The sequence below is a fragment of the Hevea brasiliensis genome, chromosome 16, assembly GCF_030052815.1.
Source record: "Hevea brasiliensis isolate MT/VB/25A 57/8 chromosome 16, ASM3005281v1, whole genome shotgun sequence".
In the NCBI taxonomy this organism is placed as follows: Eukaryota; Viridiplantae; Streptophyta; class Magnoliopsida; order Malpighiales; family Euphorbiaceae; genus Hevea; species Hevea brasiliensis.
In genome coordinates this window covers 50,224,847-50,246,774 of record NC_079508.1, presented here as the reverse complement: position 1 = coordinate 50,246,774, position 21,928 = coordinate 50,224,847, and the positions used below count along the sequence as shown (strand labels likewise).

Below are 21,928 nucleotides of genomic sequence, written 5' to 3'. Positions count from 1 at the left end.
ATTCTGGATGCTTTATGCCATACGTGGACCAATTGCCTCCTGCCACATAGATTATATACTACTGCAAGAGACCTATTAAAAGTTTACACTTTTTTTTTTAAATACCATGATATATTAAAGGGTTAATCACATAACATTTGATTTTTTTTTATTACTATTAAGTTCCAATTAAATTGCGGATATCAAATATAAAAACCCTCAAATTAATGAAAAATATGACTTACATTTAACAGGTGGATTTTATTGTATACATTCAATTTATAATAGATGAGATTTTATAGAAATAAAAACTATTCCATCACTTGAGCGAAGATAAATTTCTTAATTTTGTACAGTTGATGAAAATGAAGACGTAAAATATTGCTAAGACTAAGATGGGTTGGAAATATTATCCGGAATGAAGATGTGATGTGGGATTTTGGTGGTTAGATAATTAAATAAAGTAAGTGAAATGATTTGTCATTTGTGGACACAAAGCTAGATTTTTGGCTTTTTTTTTTTTTTTTCCTTTGTGAACATGACCCAGATTTTATATTAATATGGAATAGGCATTGCTCTTTCGGAGTCCTCCTTTGTTTTTCCCCTATCAAACAAGTTGGTGGCCTCATAGTCTTAGACCCACATGAGTTATAGTATTTGGAATATATATATATATATAACCTAATTAATGTGCATGTTTTAATTTCTCCAATTAATTCATTGATTGTATTGTCAATTGTAGATTTAATTGCAAAGCAATTCATAAATGGAGAGAAATAAAAGTTTTGGCAGCCTCAAGAATTCGAATTAGATTCGAATTCAATTTATTAAGCAAATTAATGAGCCAAATTGAGTCTAATTTTTATTAAATCGACTCTCAAGTAATTTATAAGTGGCTCGATCCATTTGCAACTTATTGCAATTAGAAATTGTATGCTGCATAATTGTTTGCTCTTTGAAATTAGGTCATAATTATTTTTTTTTATAGTAAATTATATGTATTTCCTAATTCATTTGATTAGACATAACCTTACTTGCGTCGAAAAGTCTATTATGGAGATAAATTGCTCCCTGCAGAGATTTTCTCTAAAATTAAGTCATAATTATTAATAAGCCTTTACTATTTAAAAATTAAATTAATTAATTCTCAAAATTTAATTTATTGAACTAATATTTTGTTCTTTCATCTATTTTTTCATTAGTCAATTGTTAAAAAATAATTAAATATTTATTATACATATAAAATTTTAAAAATACTCTCCATTACCAGTTTTTTCTTTGAATTTTTTGAAATCAAGTACTTTAATTTTTAAATAACAAAAATTAGTAATAATTATGTTCTGGGCAAATAGTTGTTTGCTTTTCTTAATTTATCAAGTTGTATTAAGATTTGGGTCCAAGTGTACAGAAAGTCTTAAGCTTGTCCAAGTGGATAATTATTTATGAAATGGGCACACCTAAATCTGACCCACTAGAATTTTGGTCCAGTCTTGATGGAAAATTCACAAATTGGGTGTGTAGGGAATTAGGGCAATTTGTTTTTTTTTTTTTTTTATTTAAGTTAATATTGTGAGAGTCAGAATTCAAACTTGACAGAATCATATGCCTTTAACCACTAGATAAAGTCAATTAGGATAGAAAAACATTAAGGGGAAAAGACTAAAAAAACTCTCAATCTAAAGCTCAAGTATGAGCATGCATTTTGGGAAACTAAGAAAAAAGATATCTAATGTCCATAACTTTAGACCATACAGGCATTAGTTTGATTTGGTTTGGTAGATTTAGAATTGTGAAGAATCTTCTTCATCTCCTTGTATTGATCATCTACAGTTTTCACTTGTGAAGTACCTTCGTGTTGTTTGTTTGAGCTCTTGTAGAGCAAGTACAAGGTCATTTGAGCAATACCAAATAGAAATCCCAACACATTTGGTAGCTGAAATATGATGAGATAATCAATCAATTAAGAGTTTAATTAATTAAAGGAAAATGGCAAACTGATCAATAGACATGTGTATATATATACTTACTGCAATAAAGAAATCCTTAATGAGAAATCCATAGAAGAACCAAATTATAGCACTGAGAGTGAGACAAAAAGATAAAAGAAGTGGCATAAATTCTACACTTTTGGTCCTTATTACCCTCCTCTATAAAAGGCAAAATCAAGTATCAGCAACAAGTAATAAAAAAGAATTAAAATATAAGTGAGATATATAAAATACTTAAATCCAATTATTATATTCATCATTGGCTCCATATATCTAAATGTTATAATTGTCATTAATTGATTTTTTTATTAACCCAATAAAGTAAAAAATTTAATGGACCAATATTCTAGTAATTTAAAATTTTTTTTATTGGCTTAACTAAACAAAAAATTAATGAGTCCATATTTTAATTTTTAAAATATTAACTTTTATTGATCTAAAAAAATTGAAGGCTAGTTGGTCATATTTTTTAAATTTCCTTTAAGTAATAAAAGAAATAATTTAAAAGTTCAAATTGTGTGTTATATATACAAAACACTTAGGTCTAAATCATGTATCTGTATAACACTAAACTCGGGGGTTAAAATAGAGTCACAGCCCTCCAAAATTTTAATTTTTAATTTAGTGTACTATAAATTAAGGTTCTTGACTGTCTCTTACGTTATCGTAACAAAACTTTACAAGATTGATTTTTCTATTAGCTCAATTAAATAAAAAAAAATTAATGAGCTCATATTTTAATAATTTAAATTTTATTTTTTTATTGGCCCAATTTATTTAAAAAATTGATCATTGATATTTTTTAAATTTATTTTTCACTAATCTAACTATTTAGTGAAATAATTCCAGCTCTTTTATCAGATTTTTGCTAGTATTTGTTTTTAAATAAGATTTCATTTATTTTATAAAAAATATTTTGCTGTAAAATATTTTTTATATTTTCTAGCGTCTAAGATAATTAAAAGAAAAGAGCTGGAATAGCTCAGGAATGTCACTATGTAATCATTAATTACCATGATGCTTAATGGAGCAGCAAATACAGCAATACTGAAAGCAGCACATATCCATCCAACAATAGTAACTCTTGTGGAGCCTTCACTAGTAACATGGTGAACAACATCATCAACCCAAACACTCCTATGTTGAACACCACCGCTAACTTCACTGTAAAAATCTGCATGCATGAGTTCATTTTTCGTATAAGTATAATTGGCTACAATTGATATTCAAAATTGAAACCTTACAGACTCCGAGCATTCTATTTCTTTTGAGAAAGTCTCACCCTTTCCTTCTTTGATGCATAGATGAGGTAGAATACAATGTAAGAAACTTCTATGGCACATCCAATGCCATTGATGCTAATAATCAAATATGCCTTGACCTTGATAGAACCATAATATAAGAGCAGCAATGCACTCATGAGTGCAACCACGTATGGTATGGATGGAAACCCTTCAGATGATTTCTTCTTGTAAATTCTATAAAATGTTGGCCTTAACAAATTAAGAGTAAATTAGTAACAAAATTAAATATATTGTGAGTTTATCTATGAGGTAGTTAAAGGACAAAAAAATTCAAAGGCTAATTCTTTGCTCACAGTGGCGCCAAGAACACCATGAATGATATCAAGTTACCTGCAGGGGACAATAACAAGTTATAAGAATTACAAAATGTTAATAAAGCATTAATTCTCTCATATTAGATATATGTGGCTTCACCTAATAGACCAAAGATGAAAGCGAGCTGTTCAAGTGTTAAGCAGGCCATATTTTGTAGGATATAGAACTTGCTCTAAGGCACTTCAATTTATAGTTGCGGAACAAGTGTTAGGCTACCGACTTTTAGGTAGAGCAGGTTTCTGTCCATAGAATCGAAAGACATGAATAATCGTAGGAAAAAAAAATGAAGAATATATATATATATAAATTCTTGTCCATATATGATTTAATTACAAACATAGAAAATGATTGTATGTATCTGTAAATGAAAGAAAAAAATAATAATTAGGCTCAATCTTAATTTTTTAATAATTAAGATGTTTATGAAAGTCATTAGAGTAGAGAAATCAATGCTCTCATAATTCTCTTACCTTTAAAAGAATTTCCAACTTATCTTATTCCATAAATTTTAATTTTTGAGCTAAATTAAACTTAGATTAAAACTTTTAGATTAAACTGAATAAAAAGTAAAAAAAAATGGTTAAATTGAACTTCCCAATAAGCACAGGGACTAAATAAAATATTTTTCCTTTTTTCTTTTATGAGATCTGTCCTTTAATTTTTCATCATTTTCATATTTTATTTAAGATAATAACGATATTTACAAAAAAAACTTGGTGATAAGTGAATATTTATAAAATATCAAATATTTTTTTTATAAATACCTTAATTATTAAGGTCAAAATTAAAGTTAAAAAATGAACATCAATAAAGTACATAATAAAAATAATATTTTATAGGTAAAAATGTAGCAATAAAATTAAATGGGGGAGATAATGGTTGTCCCTATACTAATTGTCCAAGAAAACATAAAAGAAAGATTTGGAATGTATCCCATGAATAACATTGTCTAAAAATCATGAAGTAATGCGTTGTCTTATTTCATTGCTATCAGCAACTCACCTATTTCCCTATGGAGAGTAGTGTTAAGGCAAGAGCTTTGAGAATTGTTTACTCTTAATAAGATTACATCCAAGAAACGCTGTAAGCTTTCTCACCACATACTACTTTTTACATCAAATTATACCCATGCTTGCATTTCCATCATTTTATTAATCCATGAAACGTAATTTCACCCTAGGCAAGGTTTGTTTTGTGGTGAAAAATATTTTTTATATTTTTTAATGTTTAGGATACTCAGAAAAATAAGATAACGGAAAATATTTTCTTAATTAAAGAAAAAATGATAACCTTATTAAAATATAAAAATATTTATATATGTATGATATAAACACATACCATTAATTTAATATTATAATCAAATAACGGATAATATTTTCATGGAAAATATTTCTTGAAAATATTTTCTATATACAAATTATTTTCGGTGAAACAAATGAAGTAAAAAATGTGAAAATACTTATACATGTACAGTATAAACACATATATTTAGTTTAATAGTACAATCAAATAATAAAAATATTTATATTTCTATATATAAGTTATTTTTTGCTAAACAAACAGAAGTCTAAATCATTATTAGATCACACTATTATTATTCCCCTTATTATTCTGCCTGATTTGCATATTATTATTATTATTATTATTATTATTATTATTATTATTATTATTATTATTGTGTTTTAAAAAATTTGTGAATGGGAACGGCTCTTAAAATTTTATCTCTAACTTCTTACCCAATAAAACAAGCACTAAATTAATTAATCAATCATTGAGATATATTTAGCCCAATAATTTATCAATTTATAAATAAAGGTTTCAAAAAAAAAGGATAAATATTATTCCACTATGAAGGCAATATTTATATTTATATTCATATAATATATCTAAAAGCTATAGATATAAGGTTCATGTGCGCGTGTATATATATATATATATACTCATCACCTAACTCCTTTGCAATAAACCTGATTTCATTGTCAAGCCTAATTAAGAAACGTAAAAGCTTTTGGAGTTAGCTGGCGTTGCTTCTTTGTCTAGTGGCTTAGGTGTGGCCTATCTCAACTAATTTTAATTTGATTTCTGCTCATGCTATTGTCTGGCAGGCTTTTTTTCTTTTTCTTTTTTTCTTGATTTTAATCCTCTTTTTGTTCTTTCAGTGCGGTATTTTGTTCCATTTATAAAAATAGAGTTTGTAAACTAACTGTGTTAAGTCAAATTTTAAAGAGTTTAAGTTCAACTCGTTAAATTTTTATTGAGTTTAAATTCAAATTTAAATCAAAATCGACTTATTTTATTTTATTAGGGTTGAACTTAAGCTTGAGAATTCAAGCATGACCCATAAGTTTAATTAATCAAATTATTAAAATTTATCTTTTATTAATTATTATCTATAATTTATTTAATGATAAATCTAATAAATCATAATTATAAAATTAATAATTGTAATAATACCATTAATTAAAATGTAATTATCATAAATTTATATATGTTTATATAGTTAATTTTAATTGTAATTTTGATTTTATAATTATATTATTTATAATTTAATATTTGTATGATTATCCATATATAAATAAGAAATCCGCTTGGTCTATTAAATTAGATTAAAATCGAATTAGACCAATTTTGATCGGTCCGATAATGAATTCTACACCAATAAGAGTTTATTAGATGTTCATATAGATATGCTGTTATTTTTAATCAATATTTTAATTAAGTCACCCTGTTTTCTCTTATTTTGTAGACATATACTCATAAGAAAAATTCAGGAATAATATCATTAGTGTCGTCTGTAAGAACACGACACAAGAAATTGTGTTATCTTTCTTATATTTTTTCATAAGTGGATTGTTTATGGTTTACAATAATATGAGGTTTGATAGTTTATTCCTCGTTTTTCTTATCTATCTATATGAATGAGACGTTGGTTTAGAATTTCTGGGTTCTAAACCTCTGAAAATATTAACCTTCAAAATATTAAAACATTAATGAATTTGAAAATCGGCGATCTGAACGAGAGACACCCGATTGTTCCCGTGGTCGTCATGCTTGATGGAGGAGCTCGAGGATGACGATCACCTCCAGATCCTCTCCCCGATGTGGTCGACCTCACCGTTTGAGCGAGAGCAGTGCAAGCCATCGCTTTAGCCGGTCGTGCAGGGCTACGTCTGCATGAAAAATATACAATTATAAGAGGACCGTCGTTCAGTTAATAGGTTAATTATTAGATATATTAAAAATATTAAAAAAATAATTTTTTTATCACAAAAAAATAATTTTTTCTTATAATGAAAAGAATAAATCTTACATAATTATAAAAGATAATAGTGTATTTAATAATTTCTTTAATTAATAAATTATTTAAAAGATAATAATAAAAAAAAAATAACATGTAGTCATAAAATTTGCCCTTAATTACATAAGTTGCCATTGTACAGGTGCATGAAAGTTTAGAACGATTACATGAATTGCCACCGCTTAAACGGCCCATTTTATTTTACTAAATTTAAGAGTGATGCCACCGGAGGCTTGTTGAAAAACTATGGAACTGTCACTGATGTATTATAATTAAAAGTGGTCACTTTGGTCTTTATTACAAAAGCATGCCATTAGTCATGGTTTGATTAAAGCCACAAATTTGTCATCTAAAGTATGGGCCCCAGTTTTGATAGAGACCACCTGTCACTTGAAAATTACATGTATCGCCATTCCTTTTTTTTTTTGGTAAAATAGCTACTGTCTCTTGCAAATTATGAATTTGCCATCACAAATTAAGTTCATAAATTATAATTTCACTTTGGATAGGGCCTGAATTAAAAGATCAATGTTAATTTTAGAAATTAACTTCTAATATTAATAAAAAGTAATTATATAAATTTAATTAGATTAAATGACTTAATCCATAATTATTATTAATAATAAATAACTGGTTGTGGGGTATACATATTCATTTTAAAATTTGTTCTTTTAAATTTCTTTACTCCAATATCACCCTTGATTTCGTATTTAGCTTTATAATGATATAACTTTTAGCCTCTTATTGAAATTAAATTTATTTATATATATGCACATGCATATATAAATATTTTAAAACAATTATCATGTGTTATTCCCAAGTCTTCCTTAAGTATGAAGACTATGATTTGTAGCCAATATCAAATATTTGGATCTACTTGAATTGTGAAAAACGTACTTGCTATATTGCATTATATATTATTCACAACATATATTACAAGAATGTTTGTACAATTATTACTTTTACAGAAAATCTCCAAAGGCTACAATGTCCACCAAAGAGCCAACAACTGTTAAAGAAATTAAGATGTTTACCCGCCTGTCTAATGGGCTGATTTGACTCACCCACTCAAATTAAGGCATTTGTCCGCTTGCTTAACGTGCTGATTTGACTTGCCCTCTTAAACTAAGGTGTTTATCTGCCTGTCCATTGGGTTGATTTAATTCGCTCGCCTTAATTAAAGCATTTATTTACCTGTTTAACGGGTTGATTTGCCATGTCCACTCAAACTAAGGTGTTTATCTACCTGCCTAACAGGCTGATTTGACTCGCCCACTCAAACTAAGGCGTTTATCCGTTTGCCTACTAGATTGATTTGACTCGTTTGTCCTAATTAAGGCATTTATCCGCCTACCTAATGGGTTGATTTGACTCATCCGCCCAAAATAAGGCATTTATCCGCCTGCCTAACGTGCTTATTTAACTCGCCCTCCCAAACCAAGACGTATATTCGCCTGCCTATCGGGTTAATTTGACTCGCTCGCCTAAAGGAGTGATCTCCATCCCCGACCTACCCCATTGCCATTCCTAGGTCGAATACTCACCTGCCAGTTTAACTTAAGGTGTATATCCACCTGCTAAAAAGACTAAAAGCATTTATCCGCCTTGCTGCTAGGTTGATCACTCGCCTTGTCCTACATAAGGCCTATATCCGCCTACCTCACCCATCCAACTAAGGCTAGAAGGCATTTAGTTGCCCACCTAACTTAAAGCATTTATTGGCCTACCAACGTGAGATCGCTCGTCTATCCTTAAGGTGCATGATTCGCCTGCCCAAGGGAAATCATTTGCCCATTTTAAAGGTGTCTATCCACCTGCCAAAGGGCAATCATTCACCCATCCTTAAGGTGTCTACCCAAAGGCGACCACTTGCCCAACTTCAAGGTGTCAATCCGCCTAAAATTTGTAAGGTAATGGTTCGCACAAAAAAGGCTCTATCACATTATCAAAGTTTTATCATCTAACACATCATCTAATATTGAACTTAAAAATTCGCACTTGAGAGGGGACTAATGACATAGTACCACCTAAAATACCCAAATGAATATAATTATAATCCAATATAAACATTATCCACTAAGAATAAGTATCCCACCTTATTAAGGATTCCGAATCTCACTCTAATTAAACTTACTCTAAAATAAAAATTCTATCTCAATACTAAATCCTACTCCAAATAGGAGTCTATCCAATGTCTATATAAGGAGCTCAAGTCTCTACAATCATGTATATTGTTATCTCTAGTCAATTCTTTACTCTACTCAATTTCCAATACTGACTTAGGCATCGAAGTGGTGGTTAACTAACCCACTTATACTTTCAGGAAAAATTCATGAACAACATCACTGCTTAAGTCCAATTAGATAAATTTGTAGCACCCTATTAATAATACTCATAATCCATTAAGAAAAATTATTGCCTAAACTCAAGACATAAATAAATGAGACTCGTGTATTTAATAGGTGAGTTTTACCATATATTTTGTGTCTTGAGGTTCTGGTGAACTGGGTCTAAATGAGAAAATTCTATTAAGAGTCATGATTTTCTATATCACTCAAAAGCCGAAACAAAATATTATTGATTTTTTGTAATTAAAAAAAACGCAAGTCAAACCCTTATTTTCAAAAATATTCTTATATTATAACCATAAAATATCATTTTTTCAAGTGCTAATAAATAGCTTTTTCATAATTTATAATTCATAATTAGTAATAGTAATACTAACAGATGCCTTTTTTGCTCACTTGGTTAATTTTACTTCTGTTGAAGTTGATTACAGTTTTATGTTATGAAACTCGAATTGATTTGAGCCTCTTAGATATAGATATGATTAATTTGCTAGCAACAACACATTGAAAATTGCATTCATATTGTCAAGGTAAGCAGTCCAATTGAACATCTTTGAGTGGGCCAGATTGATCGATGTTCGAGTCTAGCCCAATAACCAATATTATTTTAAAAAAATAATTAGAATAATAAACCAACCTAATCCAACCCAGAAAAAAAAAAGCCCAAATCCTAAGGAACCATGGGTCTCTAGGCTAACGGTATGGCCTTGAATCCATCTTTTTTAGCAACCAAACACCAATTCCTCTAACTAGCAAAACTTCACCAACCTTCAACGGAGGATTTGCAAGATAGCTTGAAACTCCAGCATGTCGGGAAAGCACAAGATCTGAGGAACTGCATTGTAACACTCTAATTTTTTTTTAAAGAAATATAAATATGGTTGTTATTAGAGATAAATAATAAATTTTATAATGTTTTGGGGAGAAAGTTAAATTTGAAATTGGATTCATAAATGAGGATTTGAATTTTTTTGGTGTAAAATGGACTTCTGGAAAGATCAAGGATCAAATTGAACTTTTCCTCTTAAAGTGGGACAGCTGGCCACTCTCTCTGATGGTCCAGCATCTTTATAAAAAAAAGCGCAAAAAGGAAGAAAGAAGAATTGGCAAAGTGAAGGAAGAAAGGAACAGAAAGAAGGAAAGAAGAGGAAAAAGAAGAAGAAAGAATGGCCGGATTTTTAAGGTTTCTCTAGCAAGGAAGAACACCAGTAAGGGAAAGAGAGGGAGAGTGATCGAAAATATAAGAAATTATAGAGAGAAAGGGAGAAAGAAGGAGAATGGTGGCAGAAACAACGGTTGATCAGGGTAGCAGATATTTCTCTTGTTCAGGTGAGTTTGGTAAATTTTTAACCTTTGATTTTTGGATATGCTTAATTCTATATGTCTAGAATTCATGATTAAAATGTCAAAATTTTTCAACAATTGAATTTGGAGAAATTAATTTTTGAACCTAGATTGTCTAAATTTGAAATTCTGAACTTGGGTTGCTGAAAATTGAGAAAAATAAATAGTTAGAATGCTCAGAAAATTATGAAATATGGCAGAGATGATGTTTAGGATGTTGAGCTATTGTGTTAAAATTTAGTAAACTTTGGACTTGTGGTTTCTGAGATATAAATTATTTTGTATGAGTTGTTTGAGTAAGAATTATTTTTGGAAAAATTCAGAATTTAAAGGGTTAGATAGATATTTTGATATCTCATGATGTAGAGGTGATTTTATGCTAAAATTCTTACTGATGTTGTTTATGAATGTCTTGAACATATGGTTAAAATTTAGAATTTATCTGACAGTTAAAATATTTTATATAAATTTAAATGTGCATATTGCTAAATTGGGTATTAAGAATGGGGTAAAGTTAAATAAGTTATTTTGATGGAACAAAATTTATTTTGAGATGGATATGGTGTTTGGTAAATTTAAATTATTGTGGATTATTTTGAGAAATAAATATGTGTTTTAATTGGATTTGTGGTAATATGGATATGTTGTGGAATATTTTAATTGAGAATTGAATATGAAGTGTTGAAATTAATATTTGTATAAATGTATAAGTTAGAAATTTGTGTAAGTTGATATAATTGTTGAATTGTGGATATGAGTTTTGTAACATGGAGTTTAGTCCAATATTAAAAGGAAATTCTGTCGAATTTTCATTAGAAATTTAATATGGAATTAAAGTTTTATGGATAAATCTGATTATAATTATACCATGATATTTTAGTATAAGCTTTCGAGATTGTGATTTTAATTGGATTGTAGAAGAGTTAAAGATCCGAGCTGGAGATTAGAGATCTATACGTAACTTAGGATGCTTGCAGGCCCCAAATGGACATTGTGTTGTGTTGTTTTGTGGGTTTGAGGCCTTTGGATTGTTGAGATATAAATGAGATTTTTCTTGTAGGGAGGTTAGGTTTTAAGTATAGGAAAAACTCTGCTGAATTTTCAACACAAACCTAGGAAGTCTTTTGTTTCTTTAATTAATTATTATTGGTCTATTATTGATAATTCTTTGATATATTTGCTTAAGTGATCCAAATCAACAATTTTCTTCTTCTCAACATAACCAATAAGTATTAGGTTGCACTGTGAGTTGAATATTGATTATATTTTATAATTTCAATATTATTTATATATTTTTAGCATGTTCATACATTTTATAAATATATTTATATGCTTAGTTAAATAAATTAGGAGCATTCTCGTTATTGCATATTTATTTGTTAATATTTACTTGTGTTTGCTGCCCTGGGGATAATTTGGAGCTGTATTATATATATATATATAGAGAGAGAGAGAGAGAGAGAGAGAGAGAGAGAGAGAGAGCATATGATAGATATAGATTAGACGGGTAGTCGCGGTTTGAGCTAGTCTCACTGGAACCCGGTCCTTATGAATATAGAAAGTAGGGTGAGGTAGGACTTTGAGTTGATCTCACTGGCTCCCGCACTTGGATTTAAGCGAAAGTTCGACTTGAGTTGAGCTCGCTGGAGAATCTTGAATTAAAAAAGCTGGATAGGAGATCATCTCCTATAGTTATACATGAAAATATTTTACTGGTTGCATGCGTAGCTCTAAATTATTTTCTTGTGCAAGTATTAGATGACTTACTTATTGTATAAGTTTGGTTTGCATTCATACTTAGGATTGCATTAATTTGAGATAGCTATAGAAATTATAATTACAATCAATATCTAGCTTTCTGAGTCGAACGCTCTCCCTGTTCAATTATTTTTTTCCTAGGCAACAGATGGATGTTAATTTGAAGTTGACCTGTTTTCTTTCTCGCAAGGAAACTTAAACCATTAATGTATTAACTTTATTTATTTTTGTTATATCTAGAACTCCGTAATGACTGTATTAGTTTCCCTTATGATATAAAACTAACATGTTAAATTTATTATGTATGTGGAATGTTGGATTTAGGACGAGTTGAGCTCCCTATAGTAATATTAGTTATGATTGTGGATTGTGAGGGTAAGCTGAGCTTCCCAAATTGTGCATTTTATTATATTATAAGTTGAGTGAGTTTTCCTCCTCGTTGGATTATCCATGTTATGGTTGGACTTTGTCTGTTTATTTTCTTGATGTTGAGCCTTTCTTTTTGGGCTTTGTTATTGGGTTGTAGACTATTTAGGCTTATTACGGGTTTTGATGGCCTTATGCCGACCCAAGTTATAGTGCTAGTCCAGCGCAGAAAGTCGGGTCATGACCCAATCAAACTAAAAGCCTATTTAACATTACTGTTGAAATTTTTGTTGAGAAAATTATTTTTTTTTTAAATATACTACTTAGAGAGTATCAAAAAAATAATTTAAAATTAATTTGATAAATTTTATTCATAAGAATACTAAAGCAACAAAATAGTTTTTCACAAATTATTTTTTTCAACAATATCTAAAATGATACTTATATTCAGAAAATTAGTTTTAACCTCCCATACTCAATGTAAATGTCTTCTTACTCAACACTGTCAAACTCATGAAAAAATAGGGGGAAATATAGGAAAACCAAAAAGTAACCAAGGACTAAAGACCATACCGGACAAACTGGAAAAGGGCTAGGCAAAGGTGACCAAGACAGCGCCCACCTCGAAGATTGCCAGCCGACGAAGCTCTAAACAATTTCACAACACATAGCAGGTAAACTGACTGCCACATATAGAGCATCTCACATAAACCCAACTAAATCTCCATCCAGAGGAGGGGTACTAGGAATCCAAATGGAGACTGAAAAAAAACTAAGAAAAGAAACAAAAGAAAACCGACTAAGAAAACTAACGAAACAGCTTGCTAAAGAAATGGGGTAGAGGAGAGTCGACGGCCAGATGAACAAACCTCCCCTAAGGACTCCATTGTTAAAAGCGTTTAGGGAGAAGATAAAGCGTTTGGATTAGAGATAGGTTATCTAATTTTTTTTAAAATTTAAATAATTTATATCATTAAAGCTTGTCACATCCAGCTCAACCTGACGAAAGCTCTTATTCCAGGCTAACAAAAAACCTTCATAGCCCCTAGTTCAAATCTCATATCAGAGCAACCAATATTTTTTATAAATCCCCCACACCATCGACCACTGCTAATCTGCTATCATGAATCAACCCTCCTCCAGATGCGAGACCAGAAGAGCCTTAGATGGCCACCATCTACGTTAATCTTAAACCAAAACACTCTTAAGGACACTATGATATTCAGAACTCACTCCTTACCAAACCCTGGAACACGTTAAACATCCATCACAGAAGCTACATTATCGAACTATCTCGGTGAAGAATCAAACTTACCATTTGTGTCACGCAAGTGCACTCTCCACCGAAAATTACTGTCTGCTCCATAGCACCCAGCATGCAGCCCCGATCAACCTGAGTCGTTCTAATAAAGGACTAAGTACAAAAAACAAAAATGTATTATGAGACTTCATGCTTTCACACTTTATTTATCAAAAATTAAATCATAGGTTACTAAATGTCAAAGGGCGAAACCTCAAACTTTTTCGCATATTTCTCTACGTAGTGAACGTTGCTGGCCGATAGTCCATAATTGGAGAGAGGAGCATTGCTTGTAACTTCTCCAGAAAGGAGATTATTATGGAACAAATTCTCCTCGAAGCAGTATCAGAGGATAAGGTTCCTTCATAAATAGTCTTGGAGCAAGATTTGGTCGAGTGAAAGTCCTGAAGGTCAAGAGAGGAACCAAAAGGAGCTCGAGGTCATGGCAAAGAAATCTGGAGATCTGCACTTTCAGCCGAGAAATCATTTGCTGTGTTTATGATGCCTGGATTACGAAGTTCCACAAAAGAACGCGATCTTAATTAAATTTATTCAGCCATCTGAACTTTTTCTCTTAGTGTTCTACCTTTTATAGATTTTATGAGTATTCTCAGCTCAAATAACAAATAGTATTCCTGCCCAAATAATTAAAAGATAAATCTAATCTTGCAAGCTATGGCTGCAAGCAACTCAAGCCCAGTCCAGCAACTCAACAGTGCCATGAAGATGCAACTGAGTTTCGCCAGCTAATTCAGTCACTCCATGTAAATAATGAGGAAGAAGAAACATATCGACAAGAAAAGGGACTAATTTAGGCATTTGTTAATAATAATAATAATAATAACAAGTTCAGATCATTAAAAATAATAAAGAATAAAACATATGACAAATGAAAAGTGTCCTTTTACTATCACTATAAATAGACGCAGTTTCTTCATTTTACATCACTGAGAAACATTAGCTTCCGATAACCTCCCACAGAAATATGTATATATTTAGTACTGTGCAAAATATTGAGTGCTTGCTGTTAAAATGATCATTTCCAACAACAGATCTAACGATTTCCTGATCCTTAAACAAAATGTCATGTATTTGGAATTGCCAAATAGCAAATACACAAGCCTTCAGAATCAAGTGTTGCACCGACTCCCGCATCCAAAAGTCAGCAAAACCTGGAGTTTACAACCTAACTAAAGAGATTAGTCATCCATAAAGAGGTCAAACAAAATTCTAGCCACCAGTTACTCGTACAACTTCAAAATCATTCCTCCCAAAAACAACGAATTGTTTTAATCAAGTCCCCTCTTAAAAAGTCATGTATTTCTAACACCAGAAAACTTTTCTCCATATAAAGCTGCTGTTAGAAGTATGTCCATTGGTCCCCTACCTTTAAATAATTCAGGTTCACATTTCCCATCCAGTATCTTCTCAATATTCTCAAAAGCTCTTTCACCTGCTTCAATTTTCTTTTTCATTCTATATCCTTGTTTCTCATATGCCCTCCTTGCCCTGCGAATTTCCTTGATTTTCAAATCACATTGTCTGCAGAACCATTTCCCTCTAGGCACAGAAGTGCGTGGTGGAGTCATGCAATACATGTGATATGCATTATCACAACCATCGCATAAAAGGATCTCATTATCATCTTTATCAGTTAGGCAAACTCTACACAAACAAGAAGGGCAATACCAACGCGGACCATATGATTTTAACAGGTTAGTTGTCAAGCACCTCAAATGGTAATACTTGTAAGGGCATAAACCATGGTCACATATCTTCAGCTTTTCACCATTTTCCACCTCACTTCCACAAATTTTACAAACACAAATATTTTTACTCCCTGCTGGTGGTTGACAAAAATCATCCCTCGTACAATTTGAAGTCTCTTCAAAATCGCAGACTATTTTTTCAATTGTTGATGTTCCCTTTCCATCAGTCCTGGGAGCATTCAGCCTCTCACACATTACACAATTCTCATGGGGAGATACCACTCCTACTGCTCTGCAGCTCACACAGTACCAACTTTTTGGGGGAATCTCTTTGACAGCAGGTTCAATACAGGATACATGGTACATTTCCTCGCATGAATCACATACTAGACAATCCCTCCCATTTGCTTTGCCCCCACAATGCCGACAAGTACAGACACTGTATACACCAGAAGTGTCTATTTTCTCTGATTTATGATGAAAATTAAATTCCTGAGTACTGAACTGTTTTGAAGCCAAAAAATGTAAAATATTTCTCAGAACCAACTAAATCAGTTTCTAAAACAAAATCTAAAAAATCCATGAACATGGTAGTTCTAAAATGATTCATTATTTTGTACATGGCATGAGTCCTTCAAAATTTAGTTTCATAGAAGAATATCTGCATGTTGAGTATCTTACCTGTTCATTAAAGCAAGTCAAAGATACATCTGAGAGGCTCTTTGCAAGAGAAATCAAATCATTACCAATTCCTTGAAGCTTTTTCCACACCTGAAAAAGAGATTTTTCATTTTTTTTAAATGATTGCCACAAGAATCAGAAATTGCAGCTTTCATATAAAGTATTCACCATCAACAAACAAAACCGCACGTCATGTAGTGATTTTGACATTGTTATAAACATACCACGCATGAAAAAATAAATTTAAGTTGAACAAATTTTGATTGCTGCAGGCAACAGAAAATAATTGACATTATAATATCACAATTGACAACCAAAAAAGTTGGGCTGGTCAAAATTAACCTATTAAGGTTTAAATTAAGATATCGGCATTATAGTTGGTATTCAAGTATTAACCCCAAATATCGCTAAAAGTTTTTGAATTTTCATAATCAATTGCTTGTGTGTGTGTCAAAAAAAGTGGAGGCAATGAGGTGGCAATTACATAAGGAAAGCAACTAGAATGCCTGTAGAGTTATTCAGCTATGAGCGTGACATTCAGTGGTGAAATGGGATTTTTAGACGTACAGTTCTCCACAAAGAATTAATATAATACAGGCACATCAGCATCTGAAATGTCAATCTCCCTTTCAATTTTCATACAACTATAAAACATTGTATACATTAACACCATACTACATCTTTCAAAGTTAGAAAAACATGTTGGAGCATCAATAAATCAACATAACAATAAAGCAAATCAATACATTCAACCATTAATTTTAATTTGTAGAGAAGGATGATTGCACAAATTACCAGTTGAATATCCGTAAAAAAAAGTGAAGGTGAATGTTCATAAACTCCATCTTTCATCCTCATGTTTATGAGACTTGAGCCTAAAAGGTTGTCAGCCTTCATTTCTTTGAAATTTTCAACCAGTAGCTTACACAATAAGGTGAACTTTTCAGAAAGCATAATATTAAGGAAAGCACGCTGGCACATCTCAGTGACAGGATGATGAGATTTGTCCAAAGATTCATTAGATCTGAAATCTACATGCTCTTTAGCATGAATTCCATTAGGCATCCACCTTGCTTGTGAGGAGCACTTGTGCTCATCTTTGTCACAAGTATCAAATTCCTATAAAACAACCACAAGTTCAAATAATAATACAAACAAGTTAAAGAGGGAAGGCAATTGAGACAGCTGATATTGTTGGTAAATATGCTATTTGGTAGCAGCACAAACCTCAACAGTCATCATAAGTGCATCTCGGATGCAACCCTGAATACCACCTTCTTTATCATTTAATGACTGATATATGCGCTCAAGGACTACATTTCTACACTGCTTGCGTAAAACATCATTCGAACCATCCAGAGAAGAATGTTTTTCAGGAAGACAGTCTGATGGCTCTTTTGTGGTCTACAAGAAACCACATATAGCAAGGTTAAAAGAATATTTGTTTGAAAAAAGGACCATAACTAGATAATCACAGGGATAGGGAAAAAATTGAATAAAAAAATATACTTTCAGAAACCATACAGATGTAAATAGCGCTCTTTTTTTCACCTTAAGCAAATAATATATTTTACAAAAGCTATACAGGGAGATGCATTGTCCGTTCCATTTCAAATCTCCAACAAATATTGGAATGGATCTAAAGTGTAGGGTAAAGCATAATATGATCACCCGTTCATGTTGCCGGTAGCCTAAAGTAAATAAATCCCACAACACAGCTTTTGATTACACCATTGTATAGTCTCTGATTATTTAGGGCTTGTTTATTATCTATATTTTTTTTGGTTGTTGTTGTCCAATGGTAAAAAGTATATTTATGGGGAAAAAATTGAAAAAACTAGTTTGTGTGTGTGTGTGTGTGTGTGTGTGTGTGTGTGTGTGTGTGTGTGTGTGTGTGTGCAAGTGTGTGTGTGGTTTTCACTTGCTGTAACATTTTTTTCCTTTAAGACATTAAGCAACAAAAACAAACATATTTTATAATATATATTTTAAACAACAATAAAAACCAAAAATAGTATGAATGCTAAATAGGCCATTATTGATCCAGTAACCAAGAGATAAATTTCCATATGAACTTTTGAGGTTTTTTCACCTTTTCTACTGACTTACAAAAATTTATCGCTTAAATAGCCACCAAAATTTCATCATCATAAACACCCATATCCTATAGTGTAATAATAACTAATAAGCCTCTATAGGTACCATTTGATTACCAAGAATGAAAGAGTGGCAATATGAATGTCCCATTCCCAGTTTCAAATATCTAAAAATAAAGTAATAAAGGCCTATTTATCTCACTTCATTTATTCCTAGATTCCAATTCTTGGTCTTTCATTCACAGTGACCAAACAGCAGTGTCTTAAACTTCAAGTTTTGAGACAAACTCAGTTTTAACAGACTTTCACTTCAGCTAGAAAATCCTGCAATTGAACATAAAGTATCAGTGAAGTGATTCTTAACCCTGTGGCAAGGCAACTTCATCAAGGCACAGATGAGGCTCAGAAGGCTAAAGGCATGCTTCTAAAAGGATATGGGAGAATAAAGGAAGAGAAGTATGATCGCAGGAACTAGTTCCATTCCAGTGAATGCTACTCTCATCTTAACTTCTCTCTACTTCCTTCTCCATAAGACATTCTTGACCTCTCTCTAATCCCTCTGCACTCCCAATCCCAAGAAATAAAATTTGGACAGTTATATTTCCTGGGAAAAATACCTGTTTTCTCCTTGTACTTTCCTCTTTTTTTTTTCTTTTTTTGAGTTGAGGCATGAAGGCTATGTTCCAACTATATATGTTTTTATAATTTCTTTGCTTGATTGCTTTGCATATAATTAACAGAAGGTTTAAGAAATTTAAATAGCTTATGCAGGATTTGGACGTACATCCATTGAGCAATGCTGTGATGTGATATTCTCCCATTTAAGCAAAGCAATTATTAGCATAGTTTTTTAGCCTTAGTTATTACAATTATGTGTTATATATCATTTTCACATAAAATACCATACATTTTATTATAACGATATATGTCTCACTTCACTCAATGCCTTCACCTTGTGCCTAACTGGCTGGGCTCCAGGAACCCTTGGTGCTTAAGTGTAAACGATGGATCTGCCAATGCCACAGCAGAAACTAATAATAACATTGCCTCACTGGAAACAATCTGCTTTTGTTTGTGCCATAAGATCTAGCGGCCACCAATAAAGACAGTAAAGAAATGGAAGGCTCTCAATTTTAACAGTTAAATTCAATACAATTTTTCTATGAATAAAGGAGAGTTTTTTTTTTTTTCCTTACCACATTATGCCTTCAAGTAAAAAGAAGGCCAGCATTTTGTGAATGCAAAATAAATGAACAATCATAAAATTGAAACTTTAAAGCAATATGACTGACCCTCTTGCAATTAATATAAGGCAATTCACTAATATAACTAGTTAACTACAAGAATGTATTAGGAACAAAAATTGCCATCATGCTATTTGAAGATCACCACTTTCGTTTTTCTCTATGCAAGATAAACATTTTTCATGTTCATGCTACAGCCAAGCTGCCAAAGTCACTCTAACCAACTAGCTATGTACAAATACACTAACTCATTTTTTACGGTCACAACCCTTGAGGAAAATCTCCTTAGGCCTAAAGCTTTAGTTGTTATTCTTATTCACAAACTTACTCCACAATTTAAAAAAAAATTTGGTTTATGTATGTAAAGCTTACAAGCTTATTTTTTCCATATTCTTCAAAGCAATTTACAGTATTCAACGTATTGTAATTATCACAAAAATCTAAAATTTTAACCTTAACTAGCAACAACATCTTAACCCTGAAAAAATAGAGAGCAAAAGAACAGCAAGTCCATTTTATCAATTGATTAATACACATTTAAAAAAAAAAATCTACTTAAGTTTTGCATGGATACATGGGTAGAGATATACCTCTTCTGCCAATTTACTAGCTTCCAAAGAACCTCTCCCTTCCTCTTGAACTTTATTCTCTGAACTCCACCTAGTGAGTTTTCGCCTCTTGTAAGTTCGCAAACCCTCACTGGGCCCTGAGCCCCCATCACCACCATCATTCCCAATCCTAATCCAAAAACCATTATCCACTGCTTCACTTTTCAAGCACTGAACTGCCACTCCTGTGCTGTCACCGTTACTTGTTCCCTCCTCACCACCCATCTCTTAGTAGCACAAAGAAAAGCCCAGATAACAACAAAACCCTAATTTCGAGGCTTTCAGCACCAAATTAGGGTTTCACCGGAACACCACATTCAAAGAGTTCAAGTTCAATTGAATTGTCAGATAAACAGATACTAAGAATAGAAAATCAATAATATAAAAAAAGGATAATTAGCAATATTTTCTCCAATAAAGTTCACATAAATCCAAGTTCTCAGTTTTGGTAGCCAAGAAAACACATCAAAGAAAGATAATGGATGACAAGAGAAGTGAACGTTGCATCTAACCACTGCTGTTGCTTTCAGTTTTTCAAGTAAAATTAAGCCAAATTCTTGCATGAGAGTTCAGTAAGTGTACATTTATTTTTTATAGCCCAAAAATTGGCAGGTTAAAGATAAAAAAAGATTATATCTTTTTTTATTTCTCTCTTTGTTTGACATTTTCTCAGTAACCAAACAGAGCATTAAACAAACAAATAATTAATAGAAAATCAACGAAGATAGAAAAAGAAACGAGGAAACATACCCGAATATAGTTTTCTTAGGTAAGGAAAACTGAAACCTAAAATCTTAGAGGAAGGAGTTGGTTGGTTTGACGGAGAGAAGTTGCAGGTCTTATCCGTCTAATTTTAAAAAAATTTTAGAACAGAGTCTCTTTGTTCTCTGCTATTTTATTTCCCCACTTTTTTGTTATAATTTATTTTTTTTCTATTAATTGAGCAAGAGGTGGTACGGATCCGGTAGTGGGCAACCCGGATGTGACAAGAACAGCCAGTGGTGTCACTGACACGTGCCGTCCACGATCTGAGTTCGGCGTTGTAAACTTCAAACTGTCAGGCGTCAGCCTGGTACCCCACCACGCGCCGCCTGCTTCATCTTACGGGGGGCTTCTCTTTCTAGATGGACCATAAATTCATGAAATTTATTTTGTTTTTATACCATCTTTCTAAAATTATGTAAGTATTTTTTTTAGAAAATATTTATATTTGGATTAAAAAAAAGCTAAATTAAAATACTAAACTAATACAATTTACATGCAAAACAGAAATTAAGCGGAGAGAATTGATGGAGACCCGCATTAACAACAACCAAACAAGAAGAAACAAGATAATATATAGTAAGTGGAGCCAAATTTTATTAACTTAGCTATTTTGATGTAAATAATTTCGAGCTTAACAATCAGATTTTATCAATAATCTTTAGCATTCTTCAGGTTAAAGAACTTTTATATGGTGTCATAGCAGGCCAGGAAAACTCAAATGAATTCGTGGCTTCCGCATGTAGTATAAATAATAATTGAATCTAAAAAATTTAAGTTCAATCAATTACACTTGAGGAGAGAAATTTCACCAAATATCAAAGCATG

General features: G+C 31.5%; 1 protein-coding gene, 1 long non-coding RNA gene and 1 pseudogene across 2 annotated transcripts; 1 reads left to right on the top strand and 2 right to left on the bottom strand.

Annotated features, from left to right (window-relative positions):
* Window positions 1-1,653: 1,653 nt before the first annotated feature.
* Window positions 1,654-3,734, bottom strand: LOC110647560 (bidirectional sugar transporter NEC1-like; annotated as a pseudogene).
* Window positions 3,735-9,519: 5,785 nt separating this feature from the next.
* On the top strand, window positions 9,520-12,809 carry LOC110647563 (uncharacterized). Its single transcript, XR_002493403.2, has 2 exons — window positions 9,520-10,561; window positions 12,476-12,809. It is a non-coding gene; the product is annotated as an uncharacterized LOC110647563 (long non-coding RNA).
* Window positions 12,810-14,883: 2,074 nt separating this feature from the next.
* On the bottom strand, window positions 14,884-21,291 carry LOC110647561 (PHD finger protein EHD3). Its single transcript, XM_058138078.1, has 6 exons — window positions 21,089-21,291; window positions 20,321-20,616; window positions 17,618-17,794; window positions 17,186-17,509; window positions 16,391-16,480; window positions 14,884-16,213 (listed from the first exon to the last, which is right to left on the bottom strand). The coding sequence occupies exons 2-6, from the start codon at window positions 20,561-20,563 to the stop codon at window positions 15,314-15,316; spliced, it is 1,734 nt and encodes a 577-aa protein (XP_057994061.1). The 5' UTR covers window positions 20,564-20,616; window positions 21,089-21,291; the 3' UTR covers window positions 14,884-15,313.
* Between the last annotated feature and the right edge of the window lie 637 nt (window positions 21,292-21,928).